The 21251-nt window shown below is 42.4% G+C and overlaps 1 protein-coding gene across 1 annotated transcript in view; it reads right to left on the reverse strand.

Moving 5' to 3' along the window:
• LOC134539529 (uncharacterized) overlaps positions 1-21251 on the reverse strand; it is a 59848-nt gene that overhangs the window by 3584 nt on the left and 35013 nt on the right. The window contains exons 2-8 of the mRNA XM_063381629.1: positions 18645-18806; positions 14531-14714; positions 13006-13236; positions 10334-10561; positions 8273-8743; positions 7209-7936; positions 3756-4179 (exon numbers count right to left, since the gene is read on the reverse strand). Coding sequence (XP_063237699.1) covers positions 3756-4179; positions 7209-7936; positions 8273-8743; positions 10334-10561; positions 13006-13236; positions 14531-14714; positions 18645-18802 — 2424 coding nt within the window. The 5' untranslated portion in view covers positions 18803-18806. The remainder of the gene's footprint in view (positions 1-3755; positions 4180-7208; positions 7937-8272; positions 8744-10333; positions 10562-13005; positions 13237-14530; positions 14715-18644; positions 18807-21251) is intronic.

Here is a 21251-nt window from a genome sequence, read left to right on the forward strand (position 1 = left end):
AATTACATCTGCTGATTGGTTACCGACTCGTAACACCTGTTGACTGGAATGATCGTGATTCGCTAATTCTTCTGTTAAAGATTTTTAATTGGCCCAGAGTCCTTCAGATAAACTGTGGCCCAATGGCCCAATCACTGAAGCAAAAAAATGTCAAAAGTATTTGGACTCTATCCTATCGCGAAATGAATCCGCGAATTTTACAGGTCTCTAGTCATCATCTTAGCTCTTGGTGTGCGGAATTTGTTTGGAGAGATTTCGTGAAAATTGCACGGAAACGTGACACAAAGATGGCGGACCCACGTCTAGCAACGTAAACCCGAATGTAGTCACTTTCGTGAACGTGAGAGCATACACCAAACGTATTGGGTGCCAAATGAAACTTCATGATAGTGAAACTACCCCGGAAAACTAAAATAGTAATAGTAAAAAGTAATCTCGTTTTAAAATACGTAAGAAAAATGGTATTACACTGATTCGAATGCATATTCTGCTTATAATTATGGTTAATTTCTTAATACATACTTATGTAAAAAAAGGTAGTTTCTTAATTTTGTTTCATAATTTCATGTTAAGTACTGATTAATCTGTCCAAACAAATTTAATATTAATATAGAATAGTAAAATGCAAGACATATTTAGAAAGTTGAACAATCCCGCCTTTGGGAATATAATTTCCGAATATCAGTCACACTGGTACATAAAACAATATTCGAACAAAATATAAAAACAGCAAGCAGGTTCCGATATTCTCAGGTTTCACTGACCAGCAATAACACTGCGAAGCATTACGAAATGACTGATAAAAGCAAATGCAATAGTTTACTTTTGATTGTTACATTTACAAATCACCAGTGTCTTCATTGCTTATCAACAATATCGCACCCACTCCTCGTTGTACTAACACATTTGTATTTGAAACGCGAATATTTTATTAATCAGTAGGCTACATGTATCACGCTCAGCATTATTTTAAAGAATGCTACATTAAATTTCGTGTCTGGGTTTGGTATTACAAGTATATCTGTAACATGAACAAACAACATGAGAACAACACATGAATTTACTAGTTACCGAAGTTAGATAGACACGCTCACGTTTTTATTATTATTATTTTTTTAAATTTTAATGTGATGGTATCAAGCTGTTAGGATCAGAGATAAGAATAAATAAATATACGATACACAAAAATGCCACCTCTCAAAATCTTATAATCTCCTGATACCACACACCGGCACAAACAGCAATATTTTGACGAAATGAAGAAGCAGCAAGCAGGTTTCCGATATTCTCAGGTTCCACTGGCCAGTAAGTAATAACACTGCGAGTACCAATGATAAAAGTAAACATAGTAGTTTACTTTTTTATTGTTCTGTCGATGATACATCTATCAATGGTCTCAGTGCTTATCAGTATCGGACGGAATCCGCCCGGTGTAAAAATGACGCCTCTTTTTTTTTTTTTTTTTCCTAACCTAAATTAAAACTAAGTGTGTTTGGGAGGGGTCTGGATTAGGGACAGACTCTAAGTGCGTCTCAGGCCGAAGCCTATACGCTCTAATCATGCAGGGGTTAGCCATGCGGGAGAGGGTGCATGCATCGTGTGCTAGGAGGGGATTGGCCAGCCATGGCAGCAATTGGCGCCATGACTAACTCCCCTCACTGACTATTCTAGACTAATACTAGATAAGTTGGGCCCAGGTAAAACCTGCATAGACACAGGGAAAACCCTGGGCACTTACATGCGGGATGCAAAATTTCGTGCATTAATTACATGCGGGTTGGCTACGGGAATAGAAGGATGGCTCAGGAAGAAGAGTTGGAAGAGTAGAAAATATCTACTAAGCAATGGCGGGCACTTGGACATTTTTGTCCGCATTTGGGTGTTTGGTCATGACTGGTTTTTAGGGGGCGACTTCGTCGTTTCCCGCCAGGCTGCCAGCCAGCCAGGTGAGCTGAAAGAAAAGAAAGGTACATCTTACAACTATAATTTATATGGCCGCAGCACCCAGGTTGCCCCAGTTACCACGGCCATGTATGCCCGACACATTGTGCTGCCAGCCTGGGCATGTCAATCATTGGCTAGTCCAAGACGCCTCTTGAGCTAGCCATTTCGTATTATAGTATCAGGCGATCAGGAGCAGAGAGGAGGTATACATCTTTAACACTGACTATCCACAACAATGCCACCACCTTGCGACTTATAATCTCCTAATATCACACTGAAAGATAACCGCGATAAATCAGTGGCTACTTTTTAAAATAAGTTTATGTTTGAAATACTAGGCTATTAGGAGCAGAGAGGAGGTATGCAATTAATTGGTCAGCCCACTACCTCTGAGAGAGTCCATTCATAGGTCCAATGTTCTCAGTGCTATCAGTATTGGATGGAACCCACCCATTGTGTGTGTGTGTGTGTGTGTGTGTGTATATATATATATATATTTTTTTTTTTGAGCGAGAAGTTTTATATTATAGAATTCAACTATTCGGAGCAGAGAGGCAGGCGTATGTACATCTTTAATACTAATTATTCACCACAATGCTACCACCTTGTAACAAAACAACTTGCTTGGCTTCTGGGTTGTAGTTGCGTCCAAGGCGAGTCTACTATTTCTAACGGTAAGAAATTAAGAATGAACACTTTCATAACTTATATACGAATTAGATTTTTCTAATTTTCTGGAATTTGACTTTTAAGGGGGTGGAAAAGAGGGAAAGTTTTGTTTTATCATGAATGTAGGGTGCTTTTACCATTTTTCGAATTTTCGATCCCAAATGCAGTAAGTAAATCATGAGTACGTTAGTTTTAATAGAAATAAAACTTTTATCTGAATTTTTTTTGATTAGTCGAACTATTGTTGCAAGGGGTTGAAATATAATGTTAAATCCGTTTTGTTTTATTGTAAATCCTGAAATTATTATCTACAACTTTCGTCTGAAATAATTTTTTATACGACCACACATTACTGCAAGGGGTAAAATAAACAACGTTTGGCGAACAAAAAAATCATAACTTCCTTCGTAGGCATATCGAATTCGTACAAAATTATGCGCCAATTTTTGTAAGAAACATTCATTATTATCACAAAAAAACGTATTTCATATATGCAAAAATAACCATAGCCATGTGTTGTTTAAAGTTATAACATATTTATTGTAGTATTACAAAACTATTTCTTGGCAAATGGTTTGAAAAGAAAAAGTACAGAAAGTACAGAAAACGTTTTGATGTTAATCTTCTTTAGGTGCGTTATGAAAAAAAAAATGACCAGCGTTAATTTTTTTACGATGTGCGCGCATCATGCAACAAAAATTTACAGGATGAGAAAAGGGTACTTTACAAATAAAAATTATATACGTGCTTTTAAATCATTTACTTTGGTGTTGATATTGCATTATTGTCAATTTAACTAAAACATTAATGTAAATTAGGTATGTTGACGTATTGTATGTATAATTTATTTTAATTATTATATAATAAATAATTTAGAGTAAACATTGATATTATTTATTGAGTTTAATTATAAATTCAATTTTATTTTGACTATTTTACTAGATTGAATAGTTAGTTTTATACACGTGTTTATATTAATATTAAGAACTTGAGTTTTTTAAAATTTAATCAGTATTTATAATATCACTCCAGTAATTTTTTTTATTTCTATTAATTATTTGCATGCTTAAACAAAGTCAGTTTATTTTTCCACTACCTACGCCAAGTAAGTGTGAGTTGTTCGGCGCGCACTGGGCACGTACCATGGCGGCGCTCGGAGGCCTGGACGCGCCGCTCGACAGCAGCGAGCTGGACGTGGCGGAGGTCTTCTTCTGGTGGCCGGAGCTGCTGCTGTTGTTGTTGACGCCTCCCCCGCCGCCGCTGCCCCGGCCGCCCCCGCCGCCGCCGCCTCCCCCGCCGCCGCCGCCCCTGGAGTCGAGGAAGGCCGGCGCGGCCCGCCTGCCCCCGCACAGCCGCTCCCACAGCATGCGGCCGATGCTGCGCTTCAGGTCGAACATGAGGAAGATGAAGGCGCCCTGCATGCCGTTCAGCACCATGAAGGGGTACATGAGCGCGGGGGCGTCCGCCAGCGTCGCCAGGAAGCCGAAGGTCCACGTCATCCCCATCACCACGAACAGCTTCAGGTACAGGTAGAGCCGCGCCTCGTCCCGGCTGCCGGCCACGCCCCTGCGACCACCATTACCCTTATGAAGTGCATCATAACCCTTATGGTGTGCATCCTAACCCTTAAAGTATGCATCCTAACCCTTAGAGTGTGCATCCTAACCCTTACAGTGTGCATTCTAACCCTTACGGTGTGCATTCTAACTCTTAAAGTGTGCATCCTCACCCTTACGGTGTGCATCCTAACCTTTAAAGTATGCATCCTAACCCTTACGATGTGCATTCTAACCCTTACGGTGTGCATTCTAACTCTTAAGTATGCATCCTAACCCTTAAAGTGTGCATCCTAACCCTTACGATGTGTATTCTAACCCTTACAGTGTCCATTCTAACACTTACGTAGTGTGCATCCTAACCCTCACGGTGTGCAAAGCTTCAGAAGAAACCACGCTGTCTGAAAACTGCTCAAGACGTCCGAGGGGTGTCTTGTTTACTAGAGCATTTAATAAACCTCTGGGGGCTTACAAGTATCCCTGTTTCTGTATTTTGTTTTAAAAACTGTATCTTTACATCCACTAAACATTCTTGAAACCACTCAAGGAACTTTCTCGCCGGTGCTAGAAGCACTAACCCAAATGCACCCGTGAGTATCGGACCGAACTACGGAAGAGAGAATGCGAGGCCGTTATATCTGGCTTCGCGTGGAGAGAAGCTACATCATGCCTCCTGTGCTTTCTAAGAAAAAATATCAGGCCAGCCATCGGTATTTTGCTTTTTAGCGATGAGAATCACTAGGAGAAAAAAACTGCAATTGCAATGGTTGCAGGAGAGGAAATGTCAACCCATGTTAACGTGTTTAAAAAAACTTTGGCACGGACGATTTTCGTAATCATTTGCGAACGTACGAGGCGTGTTTCACAGAATTGTCGGCCATGGTAAGCCACAGAGTAGGCTTATGTGCAAAAGAAAAAGCTCTCTAAAAGGGCGCGGTTACACGGAACACCGAATACTTCAGATGAACAGGTTCGAGCAAACATGTTTACAAACGCGAAAGTGTACGGTTACTTAGCAGTTGGTATAGAGTGTGTTCATCTCCAAAACCGATTGCTAGCAGGTTTTTTTCAATTCGTTGAACAGTAAAGCAAGCAGAGGTTTAAAATGAATCTGCGTTGTTTTAATTTAAATATATTAGTCACTTTACAAGACAAAAACAACTGACGAAACAGTTACGAAGAATTGGTAATCAAAATAGTCTTCGAGACAAAATTATTCGGCTCCGACATCATTTGCAACGATAGAACAATGTTGCAGTCGGTAAAATATTACACGAACTTGTGCCAGGAACATACTACATTTTGCGTCCTTCGCAAAAGGCTGTTTGTACTCTCAAGACTCAACGGAAAATCAGAGGCTTAAGATGTCATTCTGAACTACTTTGCCAACCTGTTTGGGTTGAATGTGAAATGGCTTTGGACGAAACACGTTCAGACTTTTGTAACCGCACGCAGAAGTTGAACATGTTTACCTGAAGTAGTACGTGGTCTGCTAGCGGGAAGCAGTTAAAGGTGAGTGTTTTCCAACCTCAACATGCTGTGTAGGCCCTCGGTTCGAGGCTCGGACACTTCAAAGAAAGAATTTTTTTTTAAAGGCTCTGTGGTCGAGCTGTTGTAACACTCGCCTTCCACCAAGGTGACTGGGGTTCGAATCCTGGTGGGGGGCGAACACGGATTTTCGCAAGTGGCAAGCGTTAAAACGGTAGCCGAACGGTCAAAAGCACTGTGTCGGTGAGCTGACGGCGTGCACATTGCCGCACCAGATAACACCGTGTTGGGGAGAGACAGGCCGTCCTCAACCTTCACCGTCAACAACTCGCTTCAGTCCGTTACTGTGTAGACCCTTAATAGGTCCACCTAGAGGTCGTGCATAGTGCACCTATGATATTTGAGTATTAACGATAACATTATAAATGTCAGGAGAAATAACGATGAAGGTGTAAAACTAGTCCATTGAATGCTTTCAACACTACGTACCGGGAGTTTCATGCCTAAAAAGTGTTCCGAAAACACAAGTTTGAATAATTTTTACAGTTCAAAAACGAAGTACGAAAATATTTCCTCTCAACCGGCCTTTAAAGCGCTTTCTGAAATGCTTTTCCACAAACAGACATCCACACGGATATCTTGAGCAGTTTTCAAAAGGCATGATCTTTTTTTTCTGAAGCGTTGCACACTGCATGTGTGCCCAGCGGGGCCCTTAAGAGTTAATGGAAGATTCATCAATTCAAAACAGAGCTGTGTTTGTTAAGTGATCCAGTGCGACATGGCATGATGGTTGGACACTGTGATCGCACTCAAGAGGACCGGGAGTCAGATCACGGCCCGGCCATCATGCTTGATGGTTCCTCGCTACACTAGCGATCTCGCTGGTAAACAGACGTGGGGCTCGACATGGCGTGATGGTTGGACACTGTGATCGCATTCAAGAGGACCAGGAGTCAGATCACGGCCCGGCCATCATGCTTGATGGTTCCTTACTACACTAGTGACCTCGCTGGTGAACAGACGTGGGGCTCGACATGGCGTGATGGTTGGACACTGTGATCGCATTCTAGAGGACCGGGAGTCAGATCACGGCCCGGCCATCATGCTTGATGGTTCCTTACTACACTAGTGACCTCGCTGGTGAACAGACGTGGGGCTCGACATGACGCGATGGTTGGACACTGTGATCGCACTCAAGAGGACCAGGAGTCAGATCACGGCCCGGCCATCATGCTTGATGGTTCCTTACTGCACTAGCGACCTCGCTGGTGAACAGACGTGGGGCTCGACATGACGCGATGGTTGGACACTGTGATCGCACTCAAGAGGACCAGGAGTCAGATCACGGCCCGGCCATCATGCTTGATGGTTCCTTACTGCACTAGCGACCTCGCTGGTGAACAGACGTGGGACTCGACATGACGCGATGGTTGGACACTGTGATCGCACTCAAGAGGACTAGGAGTCAGATCACGGCCCGGCCATCATGCTTGATGGTTCCTCACTACACTAGCGACAGATGCGAGTGAAGCGAGTGAGAGATGCTCGCACCTCGCGGAGGGCGGCGGCTTCTGGGCGGCCGGGGGCTGGGCAGGCGCGCCCGAACACACGCCAGAGCTGCGCGACAAGGTGGCCGACAGCTCCTCCTTGTTCTTGCGCCGGATGTAGCGGTAGTTGTCGCGCGTGTGACGGTGCAGGCGGTACACGGTGGCGCCGAACAGCGCCGCGTTGGCCACCAGCAGGGCGACGACGGGCAGCGTGAAGAACAGCGCCTGGCCGCGCCGGCTGCCGAACCAGCAGACGCCGCGCGCCCCGGCGAGGTTCGGCGCGAGGGCTCCCCCCGGGTCGGCGAGGTCGGCGGCCAAGGTGGCGGCGCACACCGCGGCGGGGACCCCCCAGGCGACGCATGCGTACTTGCGGTGCGCGCGCGCCGAGTTGACGTGCGCCAGCGACGAGCTGAAGGTGCGCCAGATGTCGGCGCTCATGACGGCCATCCAGCAGAAGGCGGCCAGGAAGAGGTACTGCAAGGCGATGGCGATGGCGGCGCAGAGTGCGCGCGGGACTGCCACGGCGGGGCGCACCCCTAGCAGCAGCAGAAGCTGCGCCAGGAGCAGCGCCCAGGACAGCGCGACGAGGTTCTTGCCCGGCAGGTTGCACAGCTTGGGCAGTAGGCAGTAGGTGGCGATGTGCAGAGCCAGGCACACGGCGGACACCGTCAGGCACACGACGGTGATGTACACCTGGGCCGCGCTCAGGTAGAACACAAGCTCCTCGTGGACCTGAAGTAGGGGGAGCATCGCGGTTCTGGACCACTTTCTTTTCTTTTACTACTACTACTACTACTACACTTGTAAATATACAAACTAACCTGAGGTGATTAAGAAAATGCCACTCCCTTAGCCTTTAATTTTATTTTTACTTCCCAACTACATTAACAAAAACTTTAAAAAAGTTTAAAAATGTTAACATTTTTAATTTACCTATGAATATTTTACTTATTATCTTATCTTGTTAACCAACCAGAAGCATGTACTGTACTAAGGTTTTGTAGGGCATTGAGCCCTTATAAGTGGAGTTTATGAGATGAAACTCGAGTGGTAGATACTTCAACAGACCTGCTCCACTAGAGACCGGCAGACGGCGATGGATCCGTTGGGCAGCCGCTGGAACTGGCCCTCCTGGAACTCGTGGTCGCCGAAGACGTCGAAGAGGGAGGAGTTGAGGGCGATCCCCCCGCCGGGGAGGTCGCGGTACTCGTGGCGCACCAGGGTGATCCTCACGCAGGCGCCAGGGGAGTCGTCCCCGCCGCCGCCGTCGTCACCGTCGCCGTCACCGTACTCCTCAGGGTCGCACCGGTCGCCGTCGCAGGAGGCGTCCAGCGCGAGGCAGCGGCCATGAAGGAAGTCCCAGAGCCCGCGCGGCGGCTCGCAGTCCCACGACGGGTCGGGCCGCGACGACCGCTCCCAGCCCACGTCCATCACGAAGCTCAGCGAGGGCCCCCCAGGAACGTTGGACCGCGTCGTGAACATGTCCCCGCACTTGGCCCGCACGCCGTGGCACAGCGCGCAGTGCGGGTTCTTGTATTTCTGCGAGCGCACGGGCACAGTGGCACACACTGGCCTGCTTCACCGGGAGGGCGATCCAACTGGATAAATTGTGGCTCAAAGGCTTATGTCCCATTCCAGTAAACTATTTCACATTTACGTTCCATGTGGTTTAACTTGCTGACTTTTTGAGTAGCTGAACATTTACGAAATGAATATACATATATCGCATACGTTTTGCATACTTGGCTGCCAAAGTTGCATTTTTAACATTTTTGTGCAGTATGGACAAGGAGAATGAAATGGAATATAAAACTGGAACTTTGTATGTTTCAATTCATTTATATGGGTTTAATTTCTTTCAGAAAAAAAATATATATATTGAATTTTACTTAGCCTTTCAAAATCCTCAGAATTTGTATGGTTTTAAAAGGCTTGACTAAATAAAAAAATTGTTTAACCATACCGTGCTGTAGCCACCGGCATTGCTCTCAAATCCAAAAATTTTCAGTTAGGTATTTATTCAATTTGGTTCTCCTTATCCATACTGCACAAAACTGATAAAAATTCAAATTTGCCAGCTAATAATGAAAAAAAAATCATATGCTCTATATAATTTTTTTTTATTTTGTTAAAGTTTGGCCCTTCAAAAAGTCTAAAATATAACTGTCTTAAAGGAAATATAAAATAAAATAAGGGCCTGAAACTGGACATACTCCCATAAGTCTCAGTATCATGCACCGAGTTGGTTATATCATGTTTTGTGATTATGCTATTAGTTAAACATTACCATTGTAAATTCATGCCAAAAGCTCTCCTAAATTCTTTGCTAGGTTACAATTTTTTTTAAGATATCTCATAAACTTTATTTTTTAGATAAAATTTTTTATGCAAATAATTATTTTTATGAATATTTTTGTGGCATTTTACTGGCTTAGATAGTAATTGTCTAAATATAAATTTTAAAAAATTTGAGACAAAACATAAAATGTAAGAGTGATGATTTTACAAGAAAAGCCTTTATATAATAGCAATGACAAGAAAATTAAACCAGCCTAAACATCTCGTCGACATCATAGTCGATGGAGATGAAGATGGGTGAGGAGATGCTAATGGAGCATTGGTGGAATTAATGAGTGGAGTAAATGTGAGTACCCAGAGTAGATCCACTAACAGACACTACCATTCGTCACTTTTCCAATGCTAAGGTTTGTCTTTAGTTTCACCTGACTCTGAGCTATGGTTTGTCTTTAGTTTCATCTGACTCATTGCTATGGTTTGTCTTAAGTTTCACCTGACTCTGTGCCATGGTTTGTCTTTAGTTTCACCTGACTCTGTGCCATAGTTTGTCTTTAGTTTCACCTGACTCATTGCTATGGTTTGTCTTAAGTTTCACCTGACTCTGAGCTATGGTTTGTCTTTAGTTTCACCTGACTCTGTGCTATGGTTTGTCTTTAGTTTCACCTGACTGTCTCATGGTTTGTCTTTAGATTCACCTGACTCTGTGCTATGGGTTGTCTTTAGTTTCACCTGACTCTGTGCTATGGTTTGTCTTTAGTTTCACCCGACTCATTGCTAATGTTTGTCTTTAGTTTCACCTGACTCTGTGCTACGGGTTGTCTTTAGGTTCACCTGAGTCTTGGTCTCGTCCATGGAGAAGAGCGCGTAGGATCGGCACTTCTCGGCGAGCGAAGGGTCCGCGTCGGCAGGGCATCCTTCCACCATGCCGCCAGGGCAGGACCGGAGCCACCCCACGTCACTGGGCCCTGTGCTGTTCAAGGTCGGCTCAAGACGGCACATCGAGCCATTGGCGAACACCCATGTCAGGTTGCCGGGCACATATGTGGCCTGCTCCATCAGCTGTGGGCACCAGGTTAACCACGTTTCAAATCCAGGCCCCAGGGCTTTGACTCTGAAAGATCTAAAGACTTCCACAGTCCTCTGCATAACTTGATACGTTCATAACATGCTAACAATAGCTAGGATAAATTCTTGATTGGGTCATCTGTGATTTAGTCCTCTTTTGTTGGTGGCAGGTTGTTTATTGTTGATAAATACACAATATTTTAAAATGGGCATGTGGTTGCAGAGTAAAGTCCAAAATTCTAATAATAATGCGAGTTCTATTAATTAGACTGTAGTTCGTTGGGCATACATCTTTAGCAATAAGTATTGTGTACAACTTCAATGAAAAGCTAATATGTTTCTGGATAAAAAATCTAATTGCTTTACGAAAGATGTGAGTATGCTTAAAATTATTAATCTCAGCTATGCACTTAATGACTCTACGAAAATTTAAACATTTTCAGCCATTGGCTCATTTTAGATGCCCTAACATTTTGTGATGTATGTTATTAGAAGGATAGCCTTCAAAAACCAGTAAGCTGTCATTAGCTGGCATTTATGAGTAGAATTTGCTTTGTTGTTCAATTCGACCACGTGTATATTGTACCGTAAAAATTAATTATTTTGCATTGTAAGATTTCATCTGAGTGTTTTACAGTAACAAAAGGCTAATTATACTGCATAAAGCAAATTATAGCAATTTTAAGTCCAGCTTGCTAGTCAAATTTTGAGTCTTTTATTTACTAGTATAACATTTTTTATTTGCAGTTGTAACTCAAAGGCTCAGGAGAATCCTGACTTCGGTTTACCATGGTTTCCAGAAACTCTCAAGACAGATAACAACCAACTCCTACTCATATATTCTCCTATATTCTGGGTTTGTGTTGTTCTGGATCTCCTTTTGTACCACACTGCAAACAAGATATAAAACTGATTTAAACACAACAAAAAATTTAAAAAACTAACTTTACTAATAAAATTCTATCCTTGGAGATAACAAATAATATTACATACGTTGCAAGCTTTACTGACCTTGGTGACAGTCGTGCACTTTTGCAGCATGCAACAGTAACCATTTACCACAGCATAGTCGAGGGGAACTTTACTTATGTGCCGAAGCAACAGCTTCGTGGTATGTTAGTCAGTTGCAGAATAACAACGAATGGCTGTTTCCCAAGCCAAGAATTTTATATATATATATATATATATATATATATATATATATATATATATATATACAGGGCCAAGCCAGGGGGGGGGGGTTAGGCATTATAACCCCTCCCCCTTAGCCACCATTATTTTTCTTATCTGAAAGCAGGTTAGCTAAAAGCCTGGGTGTCTTACTGCTATCACCGGCCACACAGCACTGGAGGGGAAGAGTAAGCGAGCCCTACCGATTCTTCTTCCCTTCCCCTACCACTGTCACGAGCAGAAGCTATAAGGTTGTGACGCCGTGACGGGTCCCAAGCTTTCAAATAGCTTACACCTATTGTATTTAACCAGCGCGGTAATTATAAGCAGGTGGTGACTGGGTAACTCTTCAAGCTAAAGCTAATTGTTTCCAGGAATAGGCCAGTTCTGCCGCAACCCAACCATTTTTATTCCTTTTTTTTTTTGTATTGTCGAGCTTCGAGCATGATGTATGATTTTGAGTGGACGTGGACAAGGCACTTGGATTGATTAAAATATCTTTAATTAATTTCTTACTTCATCACTCAAACAATTTTTTTATTAAAAAATTAATATTTTTACCATTACAATATTTAAAGTTAAGTACCGAAAACTGCTCAAATAGCACTATTTTACACCTTAAAATCATAATTTTTATGGGGGAGGACCCCCGGACCCCCCACTTTAACAGGGGGGGAACATGCTTCTTAGCCTCCCCCCCCATACACAAATCCTAGCTACGATACTGTATATATATATATATATATATATATAAATAAATAAATATAGTCAATGCACATACGCACCGACACAGTTTTGCGCAGGAGGAGGGGGCTTTCACTACCCCAAAAACCAAATGAAGCTCAGGAAGAAGCATGGAAGAAAGCCAATTATTTGGTATTACTAAAAAAAAACAAGGCCATTCAATGTATTTCAGTCACTGTCTTATACAGTACTACTACAGCAATAAGTGCTGTGACAAACAGGAAGGTATTAATGTTAAGCTGTTTGTCTTATTGGTTCCTTGCTTTTCTCAGATGCCTGACATGCTGTGTTTGTTGACTTCAAATCCGTCAAATTTCGTAGGTGTTATAATGTAAATACATTATTAGGATAAGCTTTCCTTGATGTATCATCTCAGTGTTAGTGTACATCAGTTTCTGTTTAAACTTTTAAGAATGCATTTGTAAGTTAAATTTTTCCCTCTCCGAACTTGAGACACGTTGAGGACTCTGAAGTGAATAATAGAATGGTTTTCAAAACGCTGACCAGATGCCAACATCACGCACCTCGTGGACGTCCAAATCTGGGTCGCTGCAGGCGAGCTTGGGTCTGTAGGACCTCAGCTGGGACTCGTTGTGGCAGGCGGCACAGTATATGTTCTGGTACCAGATCCCCGAGAGATCCCCCAGCACGGCCACGTCCAGCAGGTAGCTGTAGCCGCCCGGGTCGTCAGAGCGGCGGTGGCACAGCCCGGAGAGCCGGTGACCGCTGGGGCACCGCATCACCATGCTCACGTACTGTGGCGACAAGCACGTGCTCGTTCTCACACCGAGTCTCATCGCTCACCTCCCCCACTAACACTCGTTATGATGGTACTTTAATATACTAATGATATCTGTCAGGGCACGTGCTGGTTCTCACACCGTGTCTCATCTCTCACCTCCCTCACTAACACTCGTTATGATGGTACTTTAATAAACTAATGACATCTGTCAGGGCACGTGGTTAGTTCTCATACCGTGTCTCATCTCTCACCTCCCTCACTAAGACTTGTTATGATGGTACTATAATAAACTAATGACATCTGTCAGGGCACGTGGTTAGTTCTCACACCGTGTCTCATCTCTCCTTCCCCACTAACACTCGTTATGATGGTACTATAATATACTAATGACATCTGTCAGGACACGTGCTAGTTCTCACACCAAGTCTCATCGCTCACCTCCCTCACTAACACTCATTATGATGGTAGTTTAATATACTAATTATATCTGTCAGGGCACGTGGTTAGTTCTCACACCGTGTCTCATCTCTCATCTCCCCCACTAACACACGTTATGATGGTACTTTAATAAACTAATGACATCTGTCAGGGCACGTGCTGGTTCTCACACCGAGTCTCATCGCTCACCTCCCTCACTAACACTCGTTATGATGGTAGTTTAATATACTAATGACATATGTCAAGGCAACCATTCTCTAAGCTCAAGACAAACACACGATCACTCCTTGGTCATGTTTGATTGATAATTTCTTCACCTTACTTGTAATGTTGACAAGGATGGTTACAAACCTATTGTGGTGGAAACTTTTATATCAAATTTATCATTTAATTAAATGTACTCATGAAATATGTCACAACAACCTTTTACTAGGCACAATGCAAGCTCATAACATCTACCAAAGTCGTATTTCAGTGATACCTTCTTTACTTACACTTGTTAAGATAATGAGTAAATGATGAATTGGTCCAGATTTTATTTCATTTCATTCGTACTTGGGTGTTTGTTTACATGGCAATGTACAGAGGAATAAGGTGACGCTACCTCCGGTTATGTTTAGTCATGCTGGGGTGTTAGCATCGACCTCACGGCCCTCACCACATGTGTATTGTATTAGCTACCTCGGCCAGGAAGGACCATTGTTGTTTGTTACCATTTCTAAATGACCTCGCTTTCGACGAGACGTTTAGCCCAAATGAAATATTAAAATATTTAGGCTTCAGAAAAATCACGGCACCATCAATTTCACGCAACGGGCGGATGTGCCCGCCAGATTTTTGCTCGTCTGCCAACGAATTGCTGCACCCACCTGAGGTATGCCCAACGGCTTGACCTTGACCAGGTTGTGGGCGAACAGTCCGCAGCCCCACCTGTCGACGGGGATGCCCCTCACGACATCATCTCGGGCAGCTGCGTCGTCTCTCACGGCCCGGTCCACGCAGCAGTCGCGGAACGCCGCGCACTCGGGTTCGCAGTGGCATCTGGCGTCGAACCTCAAAGAGATCACATCAACTGCCTCAACGCACAGGAGAGCGGACCCCGCCACCAGAAGGCACACTCAGGCGAACCCACGACCAAAGGGCTCAAAAGTGGATCGAAGGGAGGGAGAAGGGTGGAAATGGTGACAACCACCCCCTCAAAAAGACGGCAGTAGAATATGTATGAAAGCTTTTCTCCCACAGGGGTATCAATATAAATGGAACTACCTATACATCTTGACTTCTGGGTTAAAGGGCACTTCATCATTTCTATGGACGTGACCACGAAATCCTATGATCTGAATATGAATCTATCATGAATGAGATCCCTTCGAAGCTCCCAAAAATGTTTCGTCGCGACTTAAATCTCATATGCGTAAAAACAACCCGACTGTAATATATTTCAGAAAAATACCTTCTGCCGACAAAAAAAATATGGATATCAAATGTGACATATTTATTGCTAATTTCAATTCAATGCTGCACAATGATTGATGGAATTGATATACAAATTGTAGCCTCCTATTTTTGGTTTTTATTTAGTCAACTGCCTCCTTTCCCAAGAGTTATCTCTCCTTCCGAAATTTGTATACTTCAGGTGAAGCAGTGTGTAGCAATGAGGACAAAACACGCTGCTTATAATCATTTCCAACCATTGAGTTTAATGCCCAGGCATCAATTTGTTTATTTAGTCGTTTAACATATGTGCAAATATGGTGGCCGTTGATTTTTCATTTTAAGATGTTGTTTGGAAATTAAGTCATTGATATTCTTTTAATACATCTGATGAAATAGTTAAGTTTTAATACATTCGGTATTCCTACACACCAGCACTTTCGTTTTATATAATTATATATATAATTATATTTATATTTATATATATAATTTGTATTATTTAAGCTTGGGTCAATTCTACCAATATGAAGCTGTTGCCAAGCCTAACGCGTTTTTTGTCAATACACATTTAGATTTTTTTGTTAAACTTCTATAAAAAAATTTAAATACTGTTTTGCTATTTAAACATATTTTAATAACTGGAAATAGAGAAGTTTTTTTGGGGTAAGCTCATATGTTACAATTTGGAATATAAATATGTATAAAATTTGTTAACTTAAACGATATACCTACTCATAACTCCAAATTTTGAAGTTATGACAGTTGAGTTAACAAAATTGTCGTTAAAGTATTGAGACCAAAGCACTCGATAATTTATAGTCAATCTATGTACTTAAGGAACATGTTTTGCAGATGTACTATCGGAAGTGTTGAATGTTTCCTTGTGACAAACGAACTGTGTATGTGTCCATCCTGTTACGACTTCTTGGAAGAAAACAAGAAAGAAAGTTGCACCACACAGCATTACACAGCATAACTCCAACACTCACTCACCGCTCATCAGATCTTCAAGCAAACTTTTTCAGCGTACATCATGCTGCCTACATGAAACTGAACAGTAAAACGGATTTGAAAAATTGTTAGGAAATTGTTTGTGACATCTTATTGACATAATGTAGATCTTTCTGAGCCACATTCAGTATAGTCCTACGTTATTTAACTGCACAGGTGTCCAAAACAGTAGGTCTACTGCACAGATATCCAAGCAGTAGATCTACTGCACAGTCGTCCAAACAGTAGGCCTACTGCACATATGTCCAAGCAGTAGGTCTACTCCATCTCTCCATGATAGCCATTCACAACACAAAAACCACAAGGCAAAGGCATCGCATCAATAATTGAATCAACAACAAGCAAACAGACGACACACTGATGTGACAGCAAAAATAACGACACAGAACAGATACCGCACCAAGAACTTTGCAGTGTGGGGAAGTCAAAATAATTATGTGCATCGCATGCAGGCCAGGATTATTTTCTGAGCCTGAGAGATAGAGACTGGCAGGTATAGCCTTTGTCATATAACCTGTCTCAATTTTGAAAGTTTTCAAAAAAAAAAAGTAACATTGGTATACGTATTATTCTTCCATTGTGTTCTGTAAACAGTGCTTGTAAACAACTTCATGTGGTTGTGGGTGTTCTTAAACAAACATCATACATACGATGCTTTGCGAGAGACAGTTGGGAATTGAGTACCACTGGTACCACTTTTGATTACACTGTCAAATTTGAGGCAAGTTACGTGACACAGGCTTCATAACGGTAAGAAGTGAAGGTGGGGGGAAAAGAATCGGTAATGGACAGTAGTGATTACAGGAAGCTGATCAAATATCCCATTCACTGTTTTGTTTCTGAAACGCAGGGTATGTAATGCGAGAGAAGTGAGATGCTGAGGTCTACATTCGCGTGTGCCATCAGCAAGTGCAGCACGACCCGATGCTACGCTCTCGTCCTTTCCTCGTTGATAACCTCACTGGCTTGAGACACCGACAGACGCCATCTTGGCGGTCGTCACAAAACTGTACCTCGGTGTGTTTTATTATTATACTAGACTAGCTGCCCGACCCGGCTTCGCACGGTTGTATTCACGGGGGTAAAATGAGACCAAATCTCTTATTTACAGTTATAATAAATGAAATAAAATGAAATTAATTAATTTTGACGAAAACTTAATACAATTCTTTGTAATGTACCGAAGAAAAAACGAATAGCACCAATGGTTTGCCGACTCTCGAGCACGCAACGTTGTCATGGAGACGAAGTACCCACTGTTTCCCGGGCTTAAACACCAATCAACATTGATAATCAGTTTATTATTAACTATAAATTATTAAGACCATTAATCGAAATAAAAACTATCCTATCTCTCAAGTTGGAAAAAATTACACATAAATGCCAATTTTTATCGAAATAGGTTGACTTGGTGAAGAGTTCACTGGAAACAAACATCAGGACACTGGATTTATATCTATTAAGATAAGATAATGCCCAGCATGCGTTGCAATGCCTATATATATATATATATATATATATATATATATATATATATATATATATATATAGTAATTTGTTTGAAGTAGGTACATGTATACAAGTCTCTCTCTATCTCTCTATCTCATTCTCTATCTATCTCCAAATAAATGTAGTTGAAAAATACAGTTTGCGTATATATTTATCACGCTCGGCATTGTATTGAATATCGTATCAAAGTTTCGTACAGTAAGTTTATTTGCAACATGAGAAACCAATTCGCTCGTTACCGAGGTTAGGTGTTACACATCTCTGTGGGGTGACTAAAAAAACTCCTTCACGTATGTTTCTGTTACGCCCTATTCACACATAATCATCCCTCATAGTCTATAACAGCGGTTTCCAAACGGTGGGTCGCGACTCGATCCTAAAACTATCAGAAACCATCGAATCAACCATCAGGAAAAAAAAATTAAGAAAAATCGAAACAAATCGAATTGTGTGCAAACACAAATCTATTGTTAAATAAGTAACTGTTATTGCTACAAAGTGCTTGTATTTTGTCAACCATCTTCAAATCAGTACACATTTTGTTTATTAATAATCAATCGGTATCATTAAAAAAGCATATATATATTTACAATATTTGATGGTAAATTATATATCATAAAGACCTGAAAAATTCGCGGATTCATTTCGTGTTATGCTAAAATTCAAATAATTTTACCTAAGTGCTGCTTCTGCCATTGGTTCACTGTTAATCTGGAGGACTGAGGGCCAATAAGAGACCCTCACTCATAGAAGTGTCGAATCACAGGTTACCCAGTCGAGACGACTCACGAGTCAGCAGCCAATGAACAGTTGGCATTTGCCTGAGTGTGCAGAGGATATTGGAGTCTATCCTGAAGGTCAATCAACCGGCGAATTTTCCCGGTCTCTATAAATATATAAAGAAGGGATACGAAACAAGTAAGGTTTTTTACGCCACCATGGACCAATAGACCGTGGAGGAAAGGTGGGTGGCCAGCTGAACAAGTTTGGTAACCACTGGACTGTAATGACCTGGGACCTAAGACTCACTCGACGTCGTCGTAGACAGTCCTGGAGCAGTACGACTTCTTGCCGCAGTAGAGCAGCTGATTGGACTCGTTCCTCAGGGCCAGCAGCCACTCCTCGGACTCCTGCTCGGACAGGGTCTCCGTCGCCAGGACCACGAGCAGGGCGGCCAACATCCACATGGTCCTGCGACACGTCCAGGACCAATGAGCAGGTGTAGACATACGGGCTCATGGATCCTCTTGGTGTGGGAGGACTCGGAGATTGTGACACGCGTGTGCTGACTGGATACTCTTTATGTGGGAGAACTCGGAGATTGTAATGTAAGAGAAGAGGGGACACATGTACTGACTGGATCCTCTTAATGTGGAAGGACTCGGAGACGGAGATTGTGACACACGTGTGCTGACTGGATCCTCTTTATGTGGGAGGACTCGGAGATTGTGACACACGTGTGATGACTAGATCCTCTTTCCGTGGGAGGACTCGGATGTAAGAGAAGGGGGGACACATGTGTGCTGGCTGGAGCCTCTTTATGTGGGAGGACTCGGAGATTGTGACACACGTGTGCTGAGTGGGTCCTCTTTATGTGGGAGGACTCGGAGATTGTGACACACGTGTGCTGACTGGATCCTCTTGATGTGGGAGAACTCGGAGATTGTGACACACGTGTGCTGACTGGATCCTCTTGATGTGGGAGGACTCGGAGATTGTGATACAAGAGGGGGGACACATGTACTGACTGGATCCTCTTAATGTGGGAGGACTCGGAGATTGTGACGCATGTGTGCTGACTGGATCCTCTTGATGTAGGAGGACTCGGAGATTGTGATACAAGAGGGGGGGACACATATACTGACTGGATCCTCTTAATGTGGGAGGACTCGGAGATTGTGACGCATGTGTGCTGACTGGATCCTCTTGATGTGGGAGGACTTGGAGATTGTAATATAAGAGAAGGGGGCACACATGTGTGCTGACTGGAGCCTCCTTATGTGGGAGGACTCGGAGATTGTGATATAAGAGGGGGACACATGTCGACACATAATCGAGCTAAAGTCTCATTTTACAATGAAATATGCTAAATGTTTATTCTAATTTATTAATTTTAATATTTTATTAAATAATAATGTGATAATTTATAATGTATAATGCAAATAAATCATACGTACGGAAACAAAAATCACTTACATAAATTCACTTGTTCGTAACACGATTTCCATCACTAATATTCAACAACAAACAAATGATTTTAATGATATGGACCAGTATTCAATATCAACCACTTAAGTATACGATTTTAAAAGCACATATATTATTTATATCTGGATGTAGTCTTGTTTTCATCCCGTGGAAAAAAAATGTGATTCACAGTGCGCACGCATTGGAAATTTCAATCACCTTATTAAAAAAAATTGGTTGTCTGTAAAGTCGGTTTGCGGACGAAAGTTTAACGTGACGTCATAACAAAACACTGATGAAATTATTGCATACTTTTATGAATAAAATTGAATAATTTTTATTTTAATAATAAAAGAATAAATACTTGAAATTATACTAGTAATCAGATTTTTTAAATGCAAGAATAATTAACCTTTATTGCCGGAATTGTTGTTGTAATAAGCAATGAAAACCACATTAACTTTCCACTTCACTTTATAAACAGTCGAGTGGAAGAGAGATAGATGCGGCGCAAGCGTACAATGAGCGTAACGGGACACATCGTAACGGGACACTTTTTCGTGCGTGCAGCCGCGGCGTTCATCGATTTATTAGACGTTTTCACGTCAAAAAAAAAAGCCATGTGTTTTGCCAACCCTGCCTGCCATGAACACGACTCGAAAACAGGACAAATATTGAGGGTGAGTATCCAACGGGGTAGAAACTAATTTTTTTTTCCCCGGAGGGCTGATTCCGAAAGTGGTTGTGGTTGTCTGGAAAAAGGGGGGGGGGGGGGGGGGGGGGGGGGGGGCTCTAAGCCGCGGAGTGACACACGGCTCGTGCTAATGACAGGGCGTGGCGCTCCTAGCGGCGAGGAGACGAAACACGCGCCGCGAGTCAGAGCACACACAACAATATTAGCACCGGCGAGCACGCACGCCCAGCCGCGAGACTCGTTACCGTTATTTGCCCCGCGCCGCGAGGTGGCAGCAGGTGTGCCAACGCTGTCGTTTACTCCCCAAACACGTAAACGGAAGTTATTAACCCACGTACGTATTTCGAGGAAAACGTACATAACACAAACATGCAGCACACTGGCTGAGGCACCCGTGTTTTTTTGCCACAGCAGGCACAAAATGGCGTGAATTTAAAGCATTGGCGATGCAATCAATAGCCGTTCACCAGAAGACACCACGACGATTAATTAGAATCAATGGAATAGCTGGTGCCATGGAGGTCATGGAGAAAACAATGAAAAAAATGTTTTTGATTACGTTAGAAGTTAAACTTTCTTTGCATAATTAAAAAACTAACTTAAATTTTGCCTGCAAATTATCAATGTAAATATAATAATAAAAGAAGTGGATTAAATACTGTTATTAAAGTATAATTTAAACAAATAAAAAAAATTAAAATAAATACTCAGTATTAGATATTAATCTAAACACGTCTATAAAAATAATTATTTTA

This window comes from Bacillus rossius, chromosome 15 (genome assembly GCF_032445375.1).
Source record: "Bacillus rossius redtenbacheri isolate Brsri chromosome 15, Brsri_v3, whole genome shotgun sequence".
In the NCBI taxonomy this organism is placed as follows: Eukaryota; Metazoa; Arthropoda; class Insecta; order Phasmatodea; family Bacillidae; genus Bacillus; species Bacillus rossius.